Source organism: Propithecus coquereli, unplaced genomic scaffold, assembly GCF_000956105.1.
Source record: "Propithecus coquereli isolate 6110/MARCELLA unplaced genomic scaffold, Pcoq_1.0 Scaffold480, whole genome shotgun sequence".
NCBI classification, from domain to species: Eukaryota; Metazoa; Chordata; class Mammalia; order Primates; family Indriidae; genus Propithecus; species Propithecus coquereli.
In genome coordinates, this window is record NW_012150619.1 from 1437986 (window position 1) to 1460841 (window position 22856).

Here is a 22856-nt window from a genome sequence, read left to right on the forward strand (position 1 = left end):
GGAGGCTTCGGTCTTTACCCCGAAACCGCCCAGAAAACAATCCCAGACACGAAGACACACTTGAAAGTTTTCAACCTCAATCTAGCTGATAGTGAAGTGAAAAAGCAAAGGCAGTTTATAGAGACAGCCAACACGAGAGCAGGCAAAGCTCGTGAGGACCAGTTACAGAAAAGGAGTCTCCAGGGAGAGTCACGCTAAGCAGCCTCCGCCACCTGACAGGACCAATTTACAAGGAGGCACTGTCCTGCACGGTGACAGTGCACCGACCTACGCCCCCAAGTCACTCGGCCAGAGCCTTCAAGCACATCCTCGTGTTCCCGGCCTCTCAGCAAAGCTCCTACAGCAGCAGCTGAGGGGTGGAGGCAGGAGAGACTGGGCAGAGAACACAGACCTTTGCTGTATGGATTTGTAGACAGTATAATTTACATGAGAGTCCCCCAAAATATGACAACATGCAATATCGGCCCCACCTCACATCAGGAAACCTGTCAGACAGGTACGGTCCTGCAGGGCCACACCAGCACAAGGCCAGGTCCCACACCTGCCACTCCCTCCTGCCCAGGTGGAGGGGCCCGGACACAAGGCAGAGCAAGCCTCAACGGCCAGGTGGAGAGTGCGCGAGAGAGAGAGGGAAACAGGGAGCTGCCACAAACAGCCCCAGAGCCAAGCTGCCCCTGGCTAAGGGGTGCCAGCTTCTGGCTCTCCTGGGTGGCTCCCCTGCTTCCCCTGTATGGGGCTATGGCCCCCATGTCCGCCGCCCCCACCGGAGGATGAGCTATACAGGGCGAGCAGTGTCTCGCACAAAGCAACTGTGTGATCAGTGTTTGCTGAATGAGAAACCACTTCCTCCCTTGGGAATGCCAGGGAGCTGGCGTGAAGCAGGAAGAGAGCGGTCGCCACTACCCTCCTCAGATCAGCGCTGAGAAGCCAAGAGAGGTGAGGACTTCACTTACGCGCCATGTAACAGCGGATCAAAGGGCGGGTGCTGGGCTCCATACACGTGCTGGATGCTAGCGAGAAAGAACAGGAGAACAAATGAGCTTTTCTTCAGCTTCCCAAGAGCCCTCACCAGTTCAGCCAAACGCCAGGCCGGCAACCCACACAACTCTGGAAGCGGCTCTCGGTCCGTGCTGCAGATCCCCTCCGGCCACTGCAGGCTCCTGAGGGCCCCGTCGAGGGGGGATAAATGGCACCACACAAGCCCACGGCCCACACACAAGCAGGGCATTCAGCCCCTGGCTGAGAACAGGCCTCAGAGCGGGGGGCCCAGCCCCACAAGCACCCAGACCCCCCAGCACCCACCCCAGTGACGAGGGCTTCTGGGAGCACAGTGAAGTGACTGTAACCTCTGCTCATGGACCACATTTCACAGACCGACTGAAATCTGATGATGAAACGCCCATCTAGGAATTCTTACCTGGTATCATTTTGTCTATCGATCAAATGCAGAATTACAAAAGAAGATTAATGTAATTTTTTTCAATTTAATGGTTTTATTATAAAAGTCTTGTTTATCCTAGTAAATTTGGAAAACAGATGGAAACAGAATACCCCATGTGGCAGACACCATGGCCAGCTGAGCAACCTCTACCCAGAACCCCTTTCTCTTTGGGTGGTTTCAGCCAGGGGCGGGGGGAGCCACGTGGCACAGCACAGGGCAGAGAGAAATAAATAGAGATTTTACTTTCCTAATAAAAGAAGGCAGGCTTAGCTAGCACCCCTTTGGCCTTAGCTTCTCCCTCTTCTTCTGGGCTGGAACACAGAGGTGACACCTGAGTACCTTGGCCATCTTGCGTGAGAGATAAAGCCAGCCATACAGGGTGTAGGGCAGAAAGAAGGGAAAGAGCATGGGTCTGGGACGGCTCTGCTGAGCTGCCGCCCAACCCTGGACAGCTCCCCGGTACGTGAACTAAACAAATCCCTGCTTGTTGAAGCCACTACTGTCAGACATCCTAACTGCCTAACTGACCCAGTGCGCACGGGAAAGATAACTAACCACCGTTGACAATTTGAGTTGGTACCTTAGTGGGAGTGGGGAGGGGAGGGTCTGTCTGTATGTAAAGATAAACACAGATAGAGGTGTTTAGATACAAACAAACATAAATGTTTTCATGTTTATACAAAGAATGAAGCCAGGCATGGTGGCTCACGCCTGTATTCCTAGCACTTTGGGAGGCTGAGGTAGGAGGATCACTTGAGGCCAGGAGTTTAAGACCAGCCTGAGCATCATAGCAAGACCTCCTTTCTACAAAAAATAGAAAAACTAGCTGAGCACGGCAGTGTGCGCCTGTAATCCCAACTACTCAGAGGCTGAGGTAGGAGGATCACTCAAGCCCAGAAACTGGAGGCTGCAATGAGCTATGATTGGGCCACTGCACTGCAGCCTGGGCAACAAAGCGAGACCCTGTCTCTAAAAAAACACATAAAAAAATAAAGAAAAAGAATGAAATTCTACCTTCTTTACTTAGTAACAGGTCATTACTATTTCCCCATATCATTACTTGGTTGCTCTTCACTTTAAACAATGTTTACTTTATATGTATTATTTGATACATAAAAAGAATATGAGCAGCATATGTAAATTTAAAAGCATAATAATGAGTGTACACATCTCCCTATACATTTCTCTGTAACTCCTTGTAAATCTATAATTATTTCAAAATATTTTAAGAACCATAAGAATGGAATGAGCACCAGTTAACTCATCACTGGCCTGCGCCATCTCCCTGGACAACATCACTTCTAATGTCACACTGTCCCATCATATAGCCACAACACGATTTGTTTAACCAATGTTGATTTTGAGACATTTAGCTTATTTGAAATTGTCTGTGATTATAAAAAAATAATAAACATCTTTGGAGACAAATATTTTCACACAACTATGATAACCTCTTGAGGATAAATTCCTAGAAATGAAAGGTTTGGCCTATAAAGCATGCCTTTTAAAAGGCTGTTGGTACGTACTGCCAGAGTAGCAGTTCATATTCCCACCAACAATGTCTGAGAGATCACAAATCGTCGCTAATTTCACAGAGGAAAAGGGGTCTCAATGTTGGCGATGTGCCTTCTTGCTCATTAGTGAAGCTGAACAGTATTTTTTAAATTTTGCTCATTTGTATCTCTTCTTTGTGCAAATTGCTCCTACCCTTTGTCCATTTTCTAATACGGTGTTCACCCTTTTCTTATCAATTTGTAAAAACTGTTTTGTAAACAGAAGAGTCCTTCTCAGTCACTCAGGCTGTATGTTCAACAGAGTAACAGCCCCACCAAAGCTGTCCACGTCCTAATGCCCAGAACCTGTGACTATGTCACCCTACATGGCAAAAGGGGCTTTTGCAAATGTGATTAAATATACAAATCCTGAGATGGGGAGAACATCCTGAGTTATCCACGTGGGCCCAATCTAATCACACGTACTCAAAAGTAGAGAACTTTCCCTGCTATGATCAGAGGGAGATGTGATCATTACAGAAGGTCAGGGAGCTGCAACACTGCAGACTTTGAAGTTCGAGAAAGGGACCACGAGCCGAGGAACGTGGGCGGCCTCTAGAAGCTGGACAGGGCGAGGTAGCGGTTCTCCCACGGAGCCTCCAGAAGACACCAGCCCTGCTGACACCTAGATTTTAGCCCATGAGACTTCTGAACTCCAGAACTCTAAGATAATTTGTTATAAGCCAGTAAGTTTGCAGTAATTTTTTAGAGTGGCAATAGAAAACGAATACAGGTGGCACATCTGTTTTGCTGGTTATGGGAGGCTAAATCATTCTTTTATCCTTTATGCATGGTTCTACTTTGGGGGCTATGCCTGGAAAGATCCACCTCTTCTGAGCCTGCATCAATATTCAACTGCGGGCTAGTTTCATGCTTCTAAGGTTTCGTTTTTTTACCTTAAGTTTTTAATCCACTTAGAATTTATTTTATTTTATTACACAGTATTTAGGAGGAAACTTTTTTTAAAAAATAAACAATTGTTCCAATGCCATTTATTAAATAATCTCTGCTTTTCCCCACTGGTTTGAGAATATCATCTTTACTATACATTAAAATATTACATTGGGTCATTTTTCAATTTTCGATTCATTTTCTATTCAGTCTTCCATTCCTATGCCTGAAGCACAGTATTTTAATGACATCAAATGTTTACTTTTATACCCAAAAATTTTCCAGCAAAATTTAACAAACATTTGTGTGATACCAACTCTGTGACAGGGTACTGGGCAGGCAAAGATAAGCACAATACAGTCCAAGCTATTCAGGTCCTTACAGTTTACTTATAAAAGCAAAAAATAAACTGGCACTGACAATGTTCTATGATAATTCCTACAACAGCGTGCCATGGGAGTAGAGAAATACATTCTTAGAAGGAAGATTCCTTGAGAAAAAATCACTTACACTCAGACCTAAGAAAAGTGGAGCAGGCAAAAAGTTCCAGGCAAACAGAACAGCACGCACCAGATCTGAGGGCAAAGGAGAGGGTGGGCAGTTGGGAAAACAAAAGTGGCGGCAAGGGGCCTGTCACTGCAGGGAGCAGAAACATGCAGGCCTTCCCTGGGTGTCCTGGAGCCCAGGCCAGCCCCTCACTCCGCAAGGGAAGACTGGAGACCCAGAGAAGACATGGAAATGCAAAAGGGTTTAGCGCCGTGAAGGCTTTGTTGATTTCTCCTTCCCAAGAGAATTATATGATTTCAGAAGAAAATCCTAAAGTAAATATCCAAACTGAAACATCGCATTTATTTCTGCATACATCAGGGTTAGTAAGACATGACCCCCCAAACTGAAAAAGAAACCCGAAAGCAAAGCTTTGATCCCTCCACTCAACCAGCAAGTACTTCCTATGTGGCAGGTACCGTACTGGGTGCAGAGGACACCACAGGACATGGACCACAGGAGGTCCCAGTGGGGGTTGGGGTTGGATGCTTTTACCAAAGGAATGAAACAGAGAAAAGTGAAGGGACAACCTGTGGCCACCACACTGTGTGCCCATGCTCAGCTGCAACCACTCTCAACAGCCTCCACATTTGCCCCACATTCCTGTCTCTTTCTCAACATGGAATACTGCGAACGACGAAACACAGAGACTAACAGTAGCAGCTAACAGAGATTTAGCATTATTCTAAACTCTTGAGGTGTTAACTCCTTTAATCTTCACAACCCAATGGGGCATATATGATTATTCTTTCCATTTTAAAGATGGGGAAACTGAGGGTAGAAAGCTTATATAGCCTGCCCAAGGTTACAAATACCTAGCAGGTTGCAAAGCCAGCTTAATGACATACATAACATAAGGCATAACCACACAAACATCACACAGAGATTTAGTTCTATGAAATCCTAGTGTTTTGTCATATAATAGAGTTGAAATCCTCCCTAATTCTACTTCTCTACCTACCTACTCAGAGATAACCTACTAACCTGCATTTAACTTTTTCTTAAGAGAGAGGGTCTTGATGTCGCTCAGGCTAGAGTACAGGCATGATCATAGCTCATTGCAGCCTTGAATTCCTGGGCTCAAGCGATCCTCCTGCCTCAGCCTCCCAAGTAGCTAATATTTTTTTTGTAGAGACAGGGTCTCACTATCTTACCCAGGCTGGTCTCGAACTCCTCGCCTCAAGCGATCCTCCTCCCGCCTCCCAGAGTGCTGGGATTACAAGCATAAACTGACATTTTTTTTTTTTTTTCAGACAGAGTCTCACTCTTTTGCCCTGGCTAGAGTGCCGTGGCATCAGCCTAGCTCACAGCAACCTCAAACGCCTGGGCTCAAGCGATCCTTCTGCCTTAGCCTCCCGAGTAGCTGGGACTACAGGCATGCGTCACCATGCCCGGCTAATTTTTTCTATATATTTTTAGTTGTCCGATTAATTTCTTTCTAATTTTAGTAGAGACGGGGTCTCACTCTTGCTCAGGCTGGTCTCGAACTCCTGAGCTCAAACAATCCACCCGCCTCGGCCTCCCAGAGGGCTAGGATTACAGGCGTGAGCCACCGCACCCGGCCTAAGCTGACATTTTTAATTCCCCTACAAGTGTTTATAGTTTTATTGAAGAGTTATGATCTCTAGGCAACACATAGTATTATTCTGCATATTTGTAAAGTTTATATTATCATTTTTATGTATGTATTTTTGCAACTTTATTTTCTCTCAGGATTGTTCTTTATATACCAATGTCAATGCAATGCGGCTCCAGCTTTGTTCTGTGGGGTTTTGTGTGTGTGTGAAAGGGCGTACTTTAGCAGTAAACCAACTTTTCAAAATAAATTTTACACGGAAATGCCAAAAAGCAGAGCTGTTCTGGTGAAGGAGGGAGCAGCAGGTGCCCCACTCGCCATGGCCCCGGCCACTCTGACAGAAAGAGAAGGAAGAGGCAGCCCCCAGAATCACAGCAGGACTCTGGGTATATCACCGAAAACCGATGCTCTGGTTACTGGTTTCAAATATAAGGCCTTAGAAAAACAACAAGGAAAACCAACACAACCAAAAGATGGTTCTTTGAAAAGACGAACAAAGCTGACAAACCTTTTGCTAGACTGACTAAGGGAAAATGCGAGGAGACTCAAATTACTAAAATCAGAAATGAGGAAGAGGACATTATCAACCTTACAGATATAAAAAGAATTGTAAGAGAATATTATGAACTATACACCAACAAATTAGATAACTTAGATAAAATGGACAAATTCCCAGAAAGACACAAACTGAAACTTGACATATACAACATAAAGAGAAATAGAAAATCTCAATAGACATATAACATGTAAAGAAACTGAATTAGTAATCAAAATGCTATCCATAAAGTCCAGACTGCAGAACTTACTAAAAGATTCAATAATCAAGAGAGTGTGGTACTGATATAAGGAGAAATACAGAGTCAATGGAATAGAGTTCAGAATCCAGAGAAAATCCTCAAATTTACAGTCAACTGGTTTTTGACAAGGATGCTAAGACAATTCAAAGAAGAAAGAATTGTCTTTTCAACAAATAGTGCTAGGACAAGTAGATATCCACATGCAAAAGAATAAAGTTGCACCCTGCTTCTCACAATATACAAAAATTAACTCAAAATCAAAGACCTAAATATAAAAGAGCTTAAACTATAAAAACTCTTAATTAACAGAAAGCACAGGAGTAAATCTCTGTGACCTCAGATTAGGCAATGGCTTCTTAGATATAACACCGAAAACAATAAAAATAAATGATGTCAGACATCAAAATTGATCAAAACTAAAAACTTCTCACAATATACAAAAATTAACTCAAAATCAAAGACCTAAATATAAAAGAGCTTAAACTATAAAAACTCTTAATTAATAGAAAGCACAGGAGTAAATCTCTATGACCTCAGATTAGGCAATGGCTTCTTAGATATAACACCGAAAACAATAAAAATAAATGATGTTAGACATCAAAATTAAAAATGTTTGTGTTTCAAAGGACATCCTAAAAAAATCAAAAGACTCATAGAATAGAAAACATTCTTTTCAAATCATCTATGTGATAAAGAATTTGTATCTGGAACACATAAAGAGCTCTTAAAACTCAATAAAAAGACAAACCAATTTTTAAAAAGACAAAGGATGTGAATAACCATTTCTCTAAAGAAGATACACAAATGGCCAAGGAGCGCATACAAAGATGCTCACCGTCATCAGGGAAACCACAGCCACAATGAGATACCATTTCATATGTCCCAAATGGCTGAAATTAAAAAGATAGACAGTAACAAATGTTGGCAAAAACACAGAAAATTGAAATTGTCATACGTTGCCAGTGAGAATAAAAAATGGTACAGCCTTTTTGGAAAACAGTCTAGTAATTCCTCAAACAATTAAATATAGAGTTTCCATTTAACCCAGTAATTCCACTTGTAGTATATACCCAAGAGAAATGAAAGGCATCCACACAAAACCTTGTTCAGAAATGTTCGTAGCACCACTCATAACAGCCAAAAGGTGGAAACGACTCAAATGTCTATAACTGGATGAACAGATAAACAAAATGTGGCATATCCATACAATGGAATATTTGGCTATAAAAAAGAAGTACTGATACAAGCTACCACATGGATCAACCTTGAAAACATTAGCCTAAGTGCATGAAGCCAATCACAAAAAAAATACCATATGATTCCATTTCCTTGAAATGTCTAGAATAGGCAATTCCATAGAGACAGGAAGTAGATTAGTGGTTGCTTAGGGATGGGAGGAGGGAGGCTGGGGGTGATAACTAAAAGGTACAAGGATTTTTCCAAGGGTACAAAGGCTTTTCCAAGGTAATAAACATGTTCTAAAATTGACTATGGTGATAGTTATACAACTCTTTGAATATACTAAAAACCACTGCATTACATACTTTAAATGGGTGAATGCTGTTGTATGTGAATTTAAATGGGTGAATTATGTTGTATCTGGACCTCAATAAAGATGCTGTAACTTTTTAAAAAGCAATACAGCTTCCGCCTGGCTCTCTTGGGTTCTCTCTCTCTCTCTCTCTCTCAACCCAGTCACCGTTCTGCAAGGAAGCCCGAACTAGCCACAAGAAACACCCACATGTATGCATTCCAACCAACAGCACCAGCAGAGGTCCCAGCTGATAGCCTGAATCACCCGCTAGGCAAGGGACGAGCCACCTTATGATTTCAGGCCCAGCCTTCGAATTTTCCTACTGATGCCCCAGACATCATAGAGTGGAGACGAGCTGTCCCCACGGTGCCCTGATTTTCTGACCCAGAGAATCCACGAGCAGAATCAAACGATTGCTATATTCGCCACTGCCCTCCCCCCTAAAAAAGCATATAGCCAGTTTAGATCAGCACAGCCTGTGTGTCATGTCATTTTCCTAAAATGTCATGGAGGCCTCCCTGACGCTGGTAAAAGCTCCCAAGGTTTAAGAATCAAAAGGTCCAGGTTTGAGGCCCGGCTCCAACACTTACTAGCTGACATAGCTCTAACCAAGTAATTGATCTGAGCTTTAGCTTCGTCATCCCAGAAATGGGAATAAGAATGTATACAAGATGAGATGGCCACATAAGACAGCAGTTTGGATGTTGTGCAGTGACCTACAAACAGCAGTCATCGATATTATCGATTTATCTTTATGTGAACATTTACATTCCGCTATCCTCTCCCAGTATATTCATATAGCTCAAAACAGGGGGCCCACTGCCCACCACTTCGGTGTCATTTCACAAACATCTCTGCAGCTTATCACGGCCCTTCCCTCCCAGGCCCTTCCCTCCCAGGACAGCCGGAGACGCATTAATTCTTCACAGGTAAACCAAATGTGTTTATGGAGCAGAAAATGTTCGAACAAAGTTCAGGCTCAGACTAACAGAATCTCATTTTATCTTATCAAAATTGCATTTTTATTCAGTCTTGCACAGCTAAAAAGAAAAACAAACTTTGACTAAAGCTATTTTAAAAGAGTAAGTGGCGACTAACCCGCTACCTCATTTCAGATAACAAAATCTTTCTTTAAAAAAGTATATTAACCAATAAATTTCTTATAAATTATACTACTTTAAAACACAGCAGTAATCCACTGTTTTAAAAAGAACCCTAGTGACTCCTTAAGAAAAGCAGATACACATGATATAATTCCACTTCTTGACATACAACCTAGAAAAATTCTTGCACAAGCATATAAGGAGACAGATTCAGCAATGTCTGTAATACTAAAAAAGAAAAAAAAATTTAGATAAATCTAGATGCCCATTATTGATGGAACAATGCATAAACAAACTAGAATATACACATACAATGAAATCTAACCCCAGCAGACAGGAATGAACTAGAGCTACCAGAATCAATGTAAATTTCATTAAATGGGACATTGAAAAGTTGAATACACACAGTATCACATCCTTTATAAACATTTTTAAATGTAAAATGATACTACGTATCATTTTTTGATACATACACGAGTGGCAAAAACTCCCACAGCGTGCGTAGGAGTGAAAATACAAAATTCAGAATAGTGATTATCAGGGGGTCGGGGAAAGGAGCTGGGTCCAGGCAGAGAATGCGGCAGCCTCAACTGCCCGTGTGCAATGTCTTCTTTCTCATGCTGGATGGAGACACACGAGTGTTCCAGGTACAACATGTGAGTCTACCCTTTCTGAGTGTCTGAAATGTTTACTAACTTTTTACTGATTTTTTTTTTTTACTAATGTTTTACTAACTTTGTAAAGATTGCTCTGGCTCTGGGAAGGTGAGATGTGTAGGTATCAGACACAGACACAACTCCTGAAGCACTGTCTCATTCTCCAGAAGGGTCAAAACATGAAGGACCCCTCAAGGACACATTCCTGAGAAACTCTAAGTCTCCCCATTCTTTTCACGCCATACACAGAAATCTTTCCAGAAGTAAGTAGCAAGTCAGAAGCCCAGAAGTAAGGTGTGACTGGAGTCCAGTGTTGCAAGGCCACTGGGTTTTGACGAGAAGGCAGCTCTCTCCTGCAGATCCTGGAGAGCAACTTTCTGGTTTGAATCTGGAGCCCCTACATCAAGGTGCTGCCTTTAAAACAAAACAGATGGTACCAGAACAGAATGGATTTGGTTTTATTTTTTTAATTAAAGGTTAAATAGCAGTGGGTGAAAATAGCAATGAGGGAAATAGTGAAGAGTGAGAGAAAATAAAAGTGTGGAAAAGAAATAAATCCAGCTGCAGTGTTCTAAGCATCATAAAACAAATGCAAAATTATATTACCACATTTACGATTAAATGCTTCTCTGTATTTGAGATATATGATGTGAACAGGCAAATCATTTAGTCAACTTCCGTTTATGGCATATCAACCTCTCTTCTCCAAGCACAGTCATTACTCAATGCCCCCTTTGGGTTCAATAGCGGTTTTCTGAAATATGAACTAAATTGGCAACTGAATTTATCATTAGGCTCATTCTAAAACATAGTGATGCTTCCCAGATTTATAAAATATATTCAGAAGTTAGTTTTCCAAGGAAATTAACTTTAGAGGGCTTTGGAGAAAAATGTGTGAAAACCATTATTACAAGAGTAAACAATTCTATTATACCATCCCCTCCACCCACAGCATAATCTGAAACTCCTGTCTGCCCCAAGGAGTCAATTGCAGAAAGACATGGCCTCACAGACCCAAACCAAAGAGGGTCTCCTGGGTCCCCCCACTGACACCCACACAACTCTTCCTGGCAGTAAGTCTTACCCTGTCCTGCAAGGCTCCCACCGACTCAATGTCACCAGTGGGCCATGAGCTCCTAAAACAGGGACTGGATTTTGTCTCCTGTCACACTTCTCACGGCCCCCAGAGCACTGAGAACCCAGCAGGGACTTAGGCAATATTTCTGAGCCACATGAAGAGCTGTTTCATGGACATCTCTTGAAATAGGTCTTAGAAATAGCATTTTTACGATATATTTTTCCCTCGTAACAAAAGCAATGTGTGTTTATTACAGAAAACTTGGAAAATGTGAAGGAAGGCCAGGTGCAGTGGATCACACCTGTAATCCAGTGCTTTGGGAAGCAGAGGCAGGAGGATCACTTGAGGCCAAGAGTTTGAGACCAGCCTGCGCAACACAGTGAGATCCCATCTCTACAAAAAACTTTTTAAAAAATTAGCCAGGTGTGATGCCAAGTGCCTGTAATCCCCACTAAGCTACTCAGAAGGCTGAAGCAGAAGGATCACTTTAGCGCAGGAGTTCATGGTTACAGTGAGCTATGACTACACCACTGCACTCTAGCCTGGGCAACAGACCAAGACCCTGTTTCTAAAAAAATAAATAAAGGAAACAGAGGTATTTTGAAATGTCTAACATGGAGAAGTACAGTTACGCGTTGCATAACAACGTTGCAGTCAATGACAGACCATATACACAACAGTGGTCTCATAAGATCATAAAGGAGCTGAAAAATTCTCATCACCTAGTGATGCCACAGCTGTCGTAATATCATAGCGCAACGCATCACTCACGTGTTTGTGGTGATGCCAGCGTAAACAAACCTACTGTGCTGGCAGTCAATGAAAGTACAGCACATACAATTAGGTACAGTACATAAACTTGACAATGGCAATAAACGACTATGTTACTAGTTTATGTATTTACCGTACTATATTTTTTATCGTTATTTTAGAGTGTACTCCTCCTACTTATGGAAAAAAAACAAAAGTTAACCATAAAACAGCCTCAGACAGGTCCTTCGGGAGCCATTCCAGAAGAAGGCACTGCTATCATATGAGATGACAGCTCCTTGCCTGTTACTGCCTCTGAAGACCTTCCAGCGGGACAAGATGTGCAGGTGGAAGACAGTGATATTGACGATCCCGGCCCTGGGTAGGTCTAGGCTAGCATGTATGTTTTTGTCTTATTAAGAGTTTTTAATAGCCGGGTGCGGTGGCTCACGCCTGTAATCCTAGCTCTCTGGGAGGCCGAGGCAGGCGGATTGTTTGAGCTCAGGAGTTTGAGACCAGCCTGAGCAAGAGCAAGACCCCATCTCTACTAAAAATAGAAAGAAATTAATCGGACAACCAAAAATATATAGAAAAAATTAGCCGGGCATGGTGGCGCATGCCTGTAGTCCCAGCTACTTGGGAGGGTGAGGCAGAAGGATTGCTTGAGCCCAGGAGTTTGAGGTTGCTGTGAGCTAGGCTGACACCACGGCACTCTAGCCCGGGGAAAAAAGAAAAACCTTGTTTAAAAAAAAAAAAAAAAAAAAAAAATAGTTCTTAACAAAAAAGCTTAAAAAGGAAAAACTTTTTTTAAAATAGAAAAAAGCTTACATAATAATGACATAAATATTTTTGTATAACTGTATAATATGTTTTAGACTGTTATTACAAAAGAGTCAAAAAGTTTTAAAAAATTAAAAACTTTACAAGGTAAAAAAGTCACAGTAAGGTAAGGTTAGTTTATTACTGAAGACAGAAGAAGAATTTACGATCTGGTGCGGGCCACGTGTGCAGTGTTCGCGAGGTCTGCAGCGGTGCGTGGTAAGGCCCTGGGCCTTCGCACTCAACTTGCTTTCCGGCCCAGCGAGCTCCACTCACCGTACCGCTCACAGCTGTACTACTTTTTGTCCTGTATACTACATTTTTGCTGTGCCATTTCCATGTTTAGATACACAAACACCTACCGCTGCGTCGCAGCTGCCCACAGCAGTCAGCACAGGCACATGCTGCACAGGTGTGGGGCCCAGGAGCGACAGCGCTCCCACACGGCCTTGGTGTGTCACAGGCTCTCCCAGCTGGGTCTGTGCAAGAGCACTCTACGATGTTCCCACAAGGACGGAATCGCCTGACGACGCATTTCTCAGAACACGTCCATGGTTAAGCGATGCAGCCCTGTACAGACAGTCCCCGCCCTAGCAGCCTGCCATCACCCAGCCCCGCCTCCTCTCTCTCCTTCCTGCTGCCTCTCGCTCACTCTCTCCCTGCCCGACTTCAGCTCCAGACTCACCACACTGAGCCCTTCTTACTTTTCTCTCCTCGTCTCCTGCTGCCCCCCGCAGATGCCCGCAGACTCTTCCATGCACTCCCTACCTCCGCGCCCCCAGCCAAGCCCTCAGTCCTCCTTTCTTCACACGAGGGAAAATCACACTCTCTCCTGCCCTCATCGTCCACCTCTAGGTACAGGAGCCTCAAACACATGCCTCCAGGAGGGACCACGGCCAACTCTCAGCCACAAGCCCGCCCCCACGTTAAGGGGCCCACCACATTCTCAGCCCTTCCCATCCACTGCAGTGGGAGACTCCATAGTTGTTCTAACCAACCGGACGCACCGATCGCTATGTGCCCCTTCATGACCCTAAGCACTCGGGGTGGAATTTCCATGTTAATCCCCAGAAAAGAAGAAACAGCTTTTCAGAGGGGGAGAACAAAACATCTGGGCATACTCAAAATGAAAGTTCCCCATAGAACAGGGCCCCAGAAATGCGAAGAGCCCAGGCTTCCCTGTTCCCTCTGGGCCTCCTGACACCTCTGCCTCTCCTCCCTAAAGGGAACACCGGGTGAAGAACAACTCCAGAAGAACTGCCTGGAGACACAGAAGTCAAAGTGCCAACTCAAAGCACAAAGTCAAAGCTCAAGGAATGCGGTTCTCCCCCAGCCTTGGGGAGCCAGGCCTCAGGCTGAGCTCAGCAGGGCTCCGAGGCCAGGCAGGCCCAGCAAGGCAGCAGCCTGAGTTCAGACATCAGGGGTGCATGCTGGGGGACCTGCCCCCACACAAACCATCCTTCAGAAGGATCAGATTGCCGGTGGGTGAGTGAGCTCTCTAACGGTTTCCGTGCTAAAGGCCGCAGGGCACGGATGATATGGCTATGCTAAGATGGCTAACGGTAGACTCTGGACACCCACTCCTGAGGTTCCGACCCCAGTTCTGCCATTTATAATCCGTGTGACTTTAAGCAAGTGACTCAGCTTCTAAGTTTCCTCCTCTGGAAAATAGGGACCATTCAGTACCCCCCACCCACGGCTGCTGTGAGGACTAAATGGGTGGCTGTGTATAAAGTGCAGGCCCAAGGTAAGCACTCAACAAACAACCCAGTGTGAGGGTCACTCCAAGGCCCCGCCCACTCAGCTCTGCGACTCCACCCCTGCACCGCCAGCGCAGCACTGAACCCCTGCTCTGGGAGTGTCCCTGTCAACAACACTCTCCCTGGACTCCTCAGGAGAAAGAACCCACGTGGTCAGTCACGCTGTGCTCCCAGGGCCAAGCACAGTGACATTCCCCACCCGTGACTCCCCACTGCGCCCAGAGAGTCTGCATGGAGCAGATCTCCACACGGCTGTGTTCAGTGGATGAAGGACCACGCTGAGGAAGGCAGAAGACGCTGAGCCTGCCAGAGACGGAAAGGAGGGGGCAATGTCACTCTCCCCCCCATCCCAGCCAGACAGTGGCAGTCCGGGGAAAACAAAAACAAAAGATGAGCTGGCCACAGGATGTGTCCTCATTTCCATCGTGACCTCCCACGGTTCCTTAAGAATACTTGGGGAAGATGGGGTACTTCCTCCTGCTCACACTATTTAGAAAATAATTCACAATCATCAGGGACTCATTTTTTTAATCATTTTTGTCTTCACTTAAAATTAACCCAAGAGTCTAGACTTGCTGCATTAGACAAATACGTAAGAGGAAAAAAATATGATTCACATTGTTTATTTTTCAAAATGTTTCTGGACAAAATAAGAGACATTTAGTAACATGAAAAGTGACCACTGAAAAAAACAAGGAGAGGAACTACTAGGTACACAGCAAAAGCTCCCCCCACCCCGACCCCGCACTCGCAAGGCCCTCGTCAGGGTCAGAGCATCTCCACTCACAAACGGCAGCAGGAGAAACCCAACCCCCACGGACACACAATCACCACCGGAATACAAACTCCTGGGCTTCTCTCAACACCAAACACCGGAGTGAGGGTTCTTAGCAAATAAACAGCCACTTCTAAAACACAAGGAGATAGATACAGATTTATAAAAACAAAAGAAGGCAAGCTGGTCAGAGGCAGCAGCTCAAGATTTCTGACAAAAGAGGCAGGGCCTCCCTTTAGTTCCTGGACCCGCGCAGGACACAGGAAGAACCCTCTGAGATTACTTCCAGTCTCCTGGGACAAAACGCACTTTGCAGCATTTACTCAGTGACCCCAAGGCCACTGACCGAGGTCCTCCGGTCCACAGTCAAGGGCAGACTCTGCTGGGGAAGTGCCACTGGACAGCCCTGGGCACACTCCCCAACTCGTTAAGGCTGCTGTAACAAACTACCACAAGTCAGTGACTTAAAACAACACAATTATATCTTAAAGTTCTGGAGGTCAGAAGTCCCACCCAGGTCTCAAGGACTAAAGTCCAGGTGTCAGCGGCTGCATTCCTTCCAGGAGGCTTGAGGGGAGAATTCATTTCCTGCTCATTCCGGTGTTGCTGACAGATCCTCATGTTGAAGAACCCAGGCCTGCTCCTGCCAGCTGTCAGCAGGCCATTCCCAGATGCTAAAGGCCGTGCGGCCCTCCTTAGCTCATGGTCCCATGCTCCATCTGCAAAGCCAGCACCCGCGGATGAAGTCCATCTCATGCCGAATCTCTCCAACCACTTTTAAGAGCTCGTGTGGTTACACTGGACCCACCAGATAATCCAGGACAATCCCCCCATTTCAAGGTCAGCTGATTAGCGACCTTAATCTCCTTCGCCATGTAACATGGCACACTCACAGGTTCCAGGGATGAGGACGCAGACACCTTTGGAGGGCCATTATTCTTCCTACCACACTCCCATCCCCTCAGGCCAGAACCCTGGTGGTCATCTCGACCCTCAACACCCAGCCTGTCAGTGAACCCTGTGAGTCGCACCTGCCACCTGCGCCCTGAACCCGCCCACTCCTCTCTAAGCCCACGGCCTCCGCCCTTGTCTTCACCTCCGCCCGTGGCCTCCTCTCTGGCCCTCTCCTCCGGGATGACAAACAGTGTCATAGTAGCACACCACTCCCTGCTTAAAACCCTTCAACGCTTTCTCCTGGCTCTTAAGACCATGACCCAAATTTGCTCTGCGACCTTGGAAGCCCTCCATGCCCCTCCTCCCGGGCACAGGGCTGCCTGGCAGGGCTGCTCTGACACCCCACCCAGCACCTCTGCAGCCAGCCTGGCTCCTGCTCCATGGCCAGGAAGATGTGACCACTCTACCCACGCAGGACCCTGCGACCCTGCCAGCATCCCCAGACTACTGCCTTCTGCACTTGCACTTGCACCCCCATGGCAGGCTTACACGTCTCCCACCTGCGACGGTCCTCTAGCCTCTGAGGGCCACGTCCGCTTGCTCGGCACTCAGCACAGTACCTGGCTCAGAGAAGGCGCTCATAACTGTTTTCTGAATGCATTCATTATCCCCCAACAATTCCTCTCCTTCAGCTGAGGACGGATGGTGGCCTGCTGAGCTTACTGTCACATTTGCTCAGAGATGCCAGTGGCTCTGGCAGTGTACACTAAAAGCTGTCAGAGCCACGACACTGAGAACCCTCCTCTGCTCCAGCTTTATCCAAAGAACCCGCAGCCCTGCCATACTCAATTTAGGCCTTTCTTGCTGCCATCCCACTTTCAAATATCGTCCTTCACATACCCCAGCTGCCTGCATACCCTTCTGTCAGCAGAGCATACCCTGCCAGGCAGCGCTGAGCTAAAATAGCAAACATCAGATCCACACTAAAAGGCTGTCTGTGTTCTCAAACCAAGTGTGCTGTGATTTTTATCTTGGCATTTAAAGTTAAGTGTGGCCAGAATTCCAACTGCAACCCCAGAAAGCAAGCCCTTCAGGAGCCAATTGCGCCAATGGCCCAAGAAAGAACAGGCCCCCAAAGCCAGAGACTGAACCTTCCCTGATTCTTATCCCCTACCTACTGCTTCTCACCACCTCCGTGACCTGGATGCCATCCTCACCTGGATGCTACAGCCACCCGCTACCTGGTCTCCCTGCTTCTGCCCTTCCCCCAACCCGACACCTCCAGTCTATCAAAGTAATCCTGTTAAACCTAAGGTAGCCCATGCCACATCTCTGCTCCAAACCCTCCAAAGGCTTCCCATTCACTCAGAATAAAAGACTAACAGGCCAGGCACAGTGGCTCATGCCTATAATCTCAACACTTTGGGAGGCTGAAGCAGGAGGACCACTTGAGGCCAGGAATTCAAGACCAGCCTGGGCAACACAGCAAGACCCTGCCTCTACAAAAACTAGAAAAATTAGGCAGGTATGGTGGCATGTGCCTGTAGTCCCAGCTACTCAGGAGGCCGAGGCAGGAGGATCCCTTGAGCCAAAGAGTTCGAGGCTGCAGTGAGCTGTGATCGAGTCACTGCCCTCCAGCCTGGGCAACAGAGTGAGACCCTGCCTCGAAAAATAAATTAAGAAAAAAAAGGGAGTAACAGTCCACATCTTCACTGCAACCACGAGACCCTACTCCCGCCACCCTCCAGACCTCATGCACTGGGACTCTCCCCTCCCTGGGCTATAGCCACACTGGCCCCTTGCTCTCTCCTCGGACTCACCAGCCCCACGCCCAGGCCTGGCTCTGTGCACTTGCTTGCCCCTCTGCCTGGACCGCTTTTCTCCAGCTACCAAGGGGATGTCCCTCACCTCCTGCAAATCTTTCCTCAAATGTCACCTTCTCAGTGAGGGGCTCCCTGGCCACCTTACCATCATGAAGCCCTCCCCACCGCACCTGCCCCTGAACTTATCCATCCCTCTTCCCTGCGTTACATTTTTATAGCAATCACCTTCCAATAGTTAACTCTCTACTTAGTTATACTGTGCTCTCCCACTCCATAGTATGGGTTCAATACATATTTGCTGGATGAAAAAATTATCACACTCACAGAATTTATCCTAGAGGCCTCTTCTTTTCTCATCAAAGAGAATCAGGCCAGGCCAAACAAATCCCCCCCTGTTCACCATAGCCACTTAGGTGTAGCACAACCCTCTCATGTAACAAATACAGAAACCGAGGGCCCTGGGGGTGACATGACTTGGTTAATGTCACACAGATATTACTAGAAAGAGAAGGGTAAAATCTGGACCACCCAACTCCTAGTCTTAAGTCTTTCCATAGTACTACACATCCTGGTTCATCCATAAAAGAAATTTCTAAGAAAGCATCAGCCAGACATGCAACCTGAAAACCAAAAACCCTCTACACACAGAACAGAGGGGTCCACTAGTAAGACCACCTCTCGTGCAGCATATAACCTTGGCCAAATCATTTATTCTCTACAGGCTAACGTGAAAGACAGTTTGGATCAACCACCACTTATCAGTACTAGCAATGCAAAGGTGAGTAAGGCACATTCCCTAAACTGGCAGAGCTCACTAGTGAAGGAAACAAGCACATATCAACAATACTGAGTTTGATGCATAAAAGGGTAATACTTTAGTTCAGACTGCATAAAAACAGGCAATGTTTTTCGAGGAGGTATGTTGGAGGTGAATTTTGAAAAGTTAAAAAAAAAAAAAAGGAAGAAGGTAAGCTAGGCCAAAGGGAGAAAAGGAACATTCCAGTAATAGAGGCATCATACAGCATGGTGTAACAAGGAACCTACGAGTCCAACAGCACTGCTGAGGGAAAAATTCAAAGCAGGGACAGGTAGGAGACATAGCCAAACAATGGAGCCGCAGTCAGGTTACACAGGGCCCTATGCAGCATGCAAAAACACTACACTTCTCAGCACAGCATTTCGGGGGAAACAACCAAGGCGCTTTAAACCAAGCCTAACTCAGTGAGCACGGCTGGAGGAAGAAGCATGTGCTTTGCAAATTACAAAACACTGGTAGACATAACACCTGTAGGCACCAAGAATAGTGCTGGGGAAATACTGAGCGCTTAATGAACATCAGCTGTTATTGTTTGTCATAAGGAATTAAGGGTTGAACTACCTAAAAGGTCCTTTAACAGTCTTGTATTTTGTGCTGGGTGTAGTCTTTCCTCCTGAGTTTCCCTGGGTTGAGGACTGCACTCAGAAAAGAATAAAACAATCATGGGAAACAGTTGAAAGAGCTGGCAAAGGCACAGCAACCTGGCTAGGACCTCTGCTAGCACCGTGCTTGTGTAGGGGAAGACTAAGTACGTGGCTAGTGACCACCACTGCTGATAGAGAAAAGGGCATACCTTTGCAACTCCTCCTTCAGGGAAGAGTTTCAGCCTGTCGCCTGAAATAGCACTGCTAGAGGCAAGCACCACAGGATAGAGAGGAAACACATAGAGGCTGTACAGGCCTCTCTGGTGGGCCCAACCTTTCCTTCCTTCTCCTGCCCTCTTCAGTGATGGCCTCTAACAATTCTCCAAGACTCCACTCCAACGTTATAGGTGTAACATGGCAGCTGCTCTCAAAAGTGCTAAAGACACAGCACAGCGTCAAAATTAAAAGAAAAGTCTGTCACTGGTAATTCAGGATCTCACAGAGCAAAGTTGGGACTGCATTAGTTTCCTAATCTATCCTTGACTCTTCTAGTTGCTGGTGGCCTGCCAGCAATCTCTGGCTTTCCTCAGCTTGTAAGTGCATTGTCCCAATCTCCTCTTCTGTCTTCACAGGGCCGCCTTCCCTGTGTCTGTCCCTCTGTGTCCAAATTCCCTTCTTCTTATAAAGACAACAGTCATTGGATTAGGGCCCATTCTAAACCAGCATGACCTCATCTTAACTCGATTACTTCTGCAAGGACCGTATCTCCAAATAAGGTCACATTCACAGGTTCTGAATGGACTTGAATTTCGGGGTGGAACACTATTCAATCCAGTGCAAGGACAAATTACCAAGAACCACAGTCATCAATCCAAAAGTTTATTCCCTGTTGTAACTCCACACAGCAGCTCTATTAATCTCACATCTCAGTTGATTAAGAATTGATTAGAGTTTAGACTGATGGAGAACCAAAACCTCAAGATCTAAAAGCAACACATAAAAGTTACACTGTCATGTAGCTCCTTTTCCCTGGACTCTATACTCTAGAGCATTTGTTCCTGTCAGTAGCAGGACCACCTGCCCTCCACCATTCCAGGATGCTCACCTCATCCTGGACCCTGACACTGGTTTTGATGAAAGCTCTTATTGTTCTTAAATCAAGCACAATCAAGTGTAAAATAGGGTCTTTGGTCACCTTTGATGACTCTCTTCAAAGTCACTGTGAGCAGTTAGTAACTCACTCCTGCCAACTCCCAAATCACTCTGAAAAGTAAACTTTTCTGACTAGATGCAGTGAATTCCAAAGTTTACAATTTTAACCCACAAGCAATAGTGTTCATTATGAAACACAGGAGTACAAAGCATTTTACTGTGCTTATGAATGATTCTTAGAATTATGTTAATATCACTATTCTTATTTTTCAGTATCTTAGACTTTAGCTTCAAGACAGAACGAACTATGTTTTGAAATCTGGAAGTTTGCATTTCTCTAATCTGTTTCACCAGTGGCTGATTTTATCCTAGGTATTTTCCATGTAACATCTCCTCATTCCCTAGGGCTCTGGCTGGCGCTCAGTGCCAAGCCTGTACAGTTTCTAGGGTACACCCAGCTCATTTCAGGCACTTAATTTAAAAAAAAATTTTTTTTTTTAGTTTGCTTCTTGATGCTGACACAAGATAGGAGTTGGTTTTGAGGCCACAAAGTGGAAGCAAGGAAACTCACAGGGAGCCTTTAACCCTCTTCCACGCTCAGGGTAAAAGCAGCCGCCCCCAAGAGAGACAAGAATGCAAATCAAGTGGGTCAAAACCACCACACCTCCTGCAGAAACCGATCTCCCCAGCAGGCGCAGCCTGGTCCCGCCAGTTTCCTGACTTCACCAAACTTCTCAGCATGACCCATGTCAGTTCCTTTCAGTTGCCCAGCGGAGCCTAGGAGCTTCTCAGAAGAGAGCCAGCCAGTCTCTGGAAAAACTTGCCAGCAGCTCCTCCCGCGCTCCTACGTGCAGCCTCTGTCACCTCCCAGATCCCACACTCGGACCCTCCAGACCCCCCAACAACCCCTCACACCGCCCAGCAGTCTCCTCAGCGCCCAAATTACCCTCCCAGACCCCGACTCCACCCTCAGCCCAGCAGGCAGACGCGGCCATCTGACTTCTGACCCCTGACCCCGACCCGGCCCTCCCTGTCACACCCACCTGCCTGGGACCTTGCTGTTGCTACGCTTCCAGAATTGCTTCCTGGCCCCGTCGCTGGCCATGGCCCCTCCTCATCCCTCAGACTCGCGGCCCAGACACCCTGAGTGCGGCCGGCCTGCTCCCAGCGGCCCTTTCCTGTACCCCGGGTGGCCCCTCAGCGGTCCCGGTACTCCCGAGCGTAGAGCCTGAAGGCTCTTCCGCCTCCCTCCGGAAGTTGTGACTGCGCACGCCCGGAAGTCCCGCCTCCGTCCCAGGTGCTATGTGACGTGCTACGCAGGGCGCCGGACGGCATTAAAGGGCGACGCCGCGCGTCGCGCGCGTCACTGGGCCCGACCTGCAGTCTGAGTTATGCTGCTGGCCGTGGGCTCCCTGGAACCGCTGGAGCCTCGAGCTCAGCAATTCTGAAACCGCGTCAGGCTTCGTTTGTGACTCTGGTTTCTTCTATTGAGCGCTTTTTGGGAGCCGGCTTAGACCAAAAGGAAGCAAGACGCCGTCCCGACCCACGACAGGGCGACCCGGAAGCTCGAAACATCCCAGATGGAGGCTGCATCGCCGGCGCTGCGCGGGGATCGGTAAATACCAGTGGACGGGTGTTCACAGTGCAGTGAGGTGAGAGACATGACTACAAGGAGGCGTGGAGCGCTCCCGAGGGAACAAGGGGCAGTGGGACTAGGCCAGGCTTCCCGGGAGAGCGGTCGAGCACGGCGGCATGAGGAAGTCGCCTGGGCTGCAGCCGCGAACGGCCATCGCGCCCTTGGAACGTGGCTGGTCTGAGCCAGGTGTGCTGTGCGTGGAAAACACACGGATTCCGAAGACTTTATATGAAAAATTAGCAATTTCTGTAGTAATTATAGTATATATTAGGCTCAATAAAATGTGTTGTTAAACTTATTTTCACATTTCTTTTATTAATGTGGCTGCCAGAAAACTTGAGATTACTTACGTGGATTGCATTATATTTTTGTGGATATTAGATGAAAAAGGGACCAGAGACTGTTCAGGCTGGAGCTTCAGTATACTATAGGGAGCTCCTTGACAAACCACTGCCAGTTCACTTTTAGAACAAAATGTGATTATACATATTCTCTGATTAAGAGTTTTCTGTGCCTCTTCATTTACTAATGATAGGTAACATTGATTTAGTACTTGCTATATGCAAGGTATCATACAAAGGTATCTTACATGCATTATCTGAATTACATGCCAACCATACCTTCAACACTCTACCCTCTTGTCACAGAGCGGAGTTAGTGGCTCTCTCAGC

The 22856-nt window shown here is 46.3% G+C and overlaps 1 protein-coding gene across 1 annotated transcript in view; it reads right to left on the reverse strand.

The window, feature by feature from the left end:
- The window catches only part of TBC1D22A (TBC1 domain family, member 22A), a 355619-nt gene extending 333802 nt beyond the window's left edge, over nucleotides 1-21817 (reverse strand). Inside the window, exons 1-2 of the mRNA XM_012655585.1 lie at nucleotides 21593-21817; nucleotides 954-1010 (exon numbers count right to left, since the gene is read on the reverse strand). Of these exons, the coding sequence (XP_012511039.1) occupies nucleotides 954-1010; nucleotides 21593-21654 (119 nt within the window). The 5' untranslated portion in view covers nucleotides 21655-21817. The remainder of the gene's footprint in view (nucleotides 1-953; nucleotides 1011-21592) is intronic.
- Nucleotides 21818-22856: the final 1039 nt, after the last annotated feature.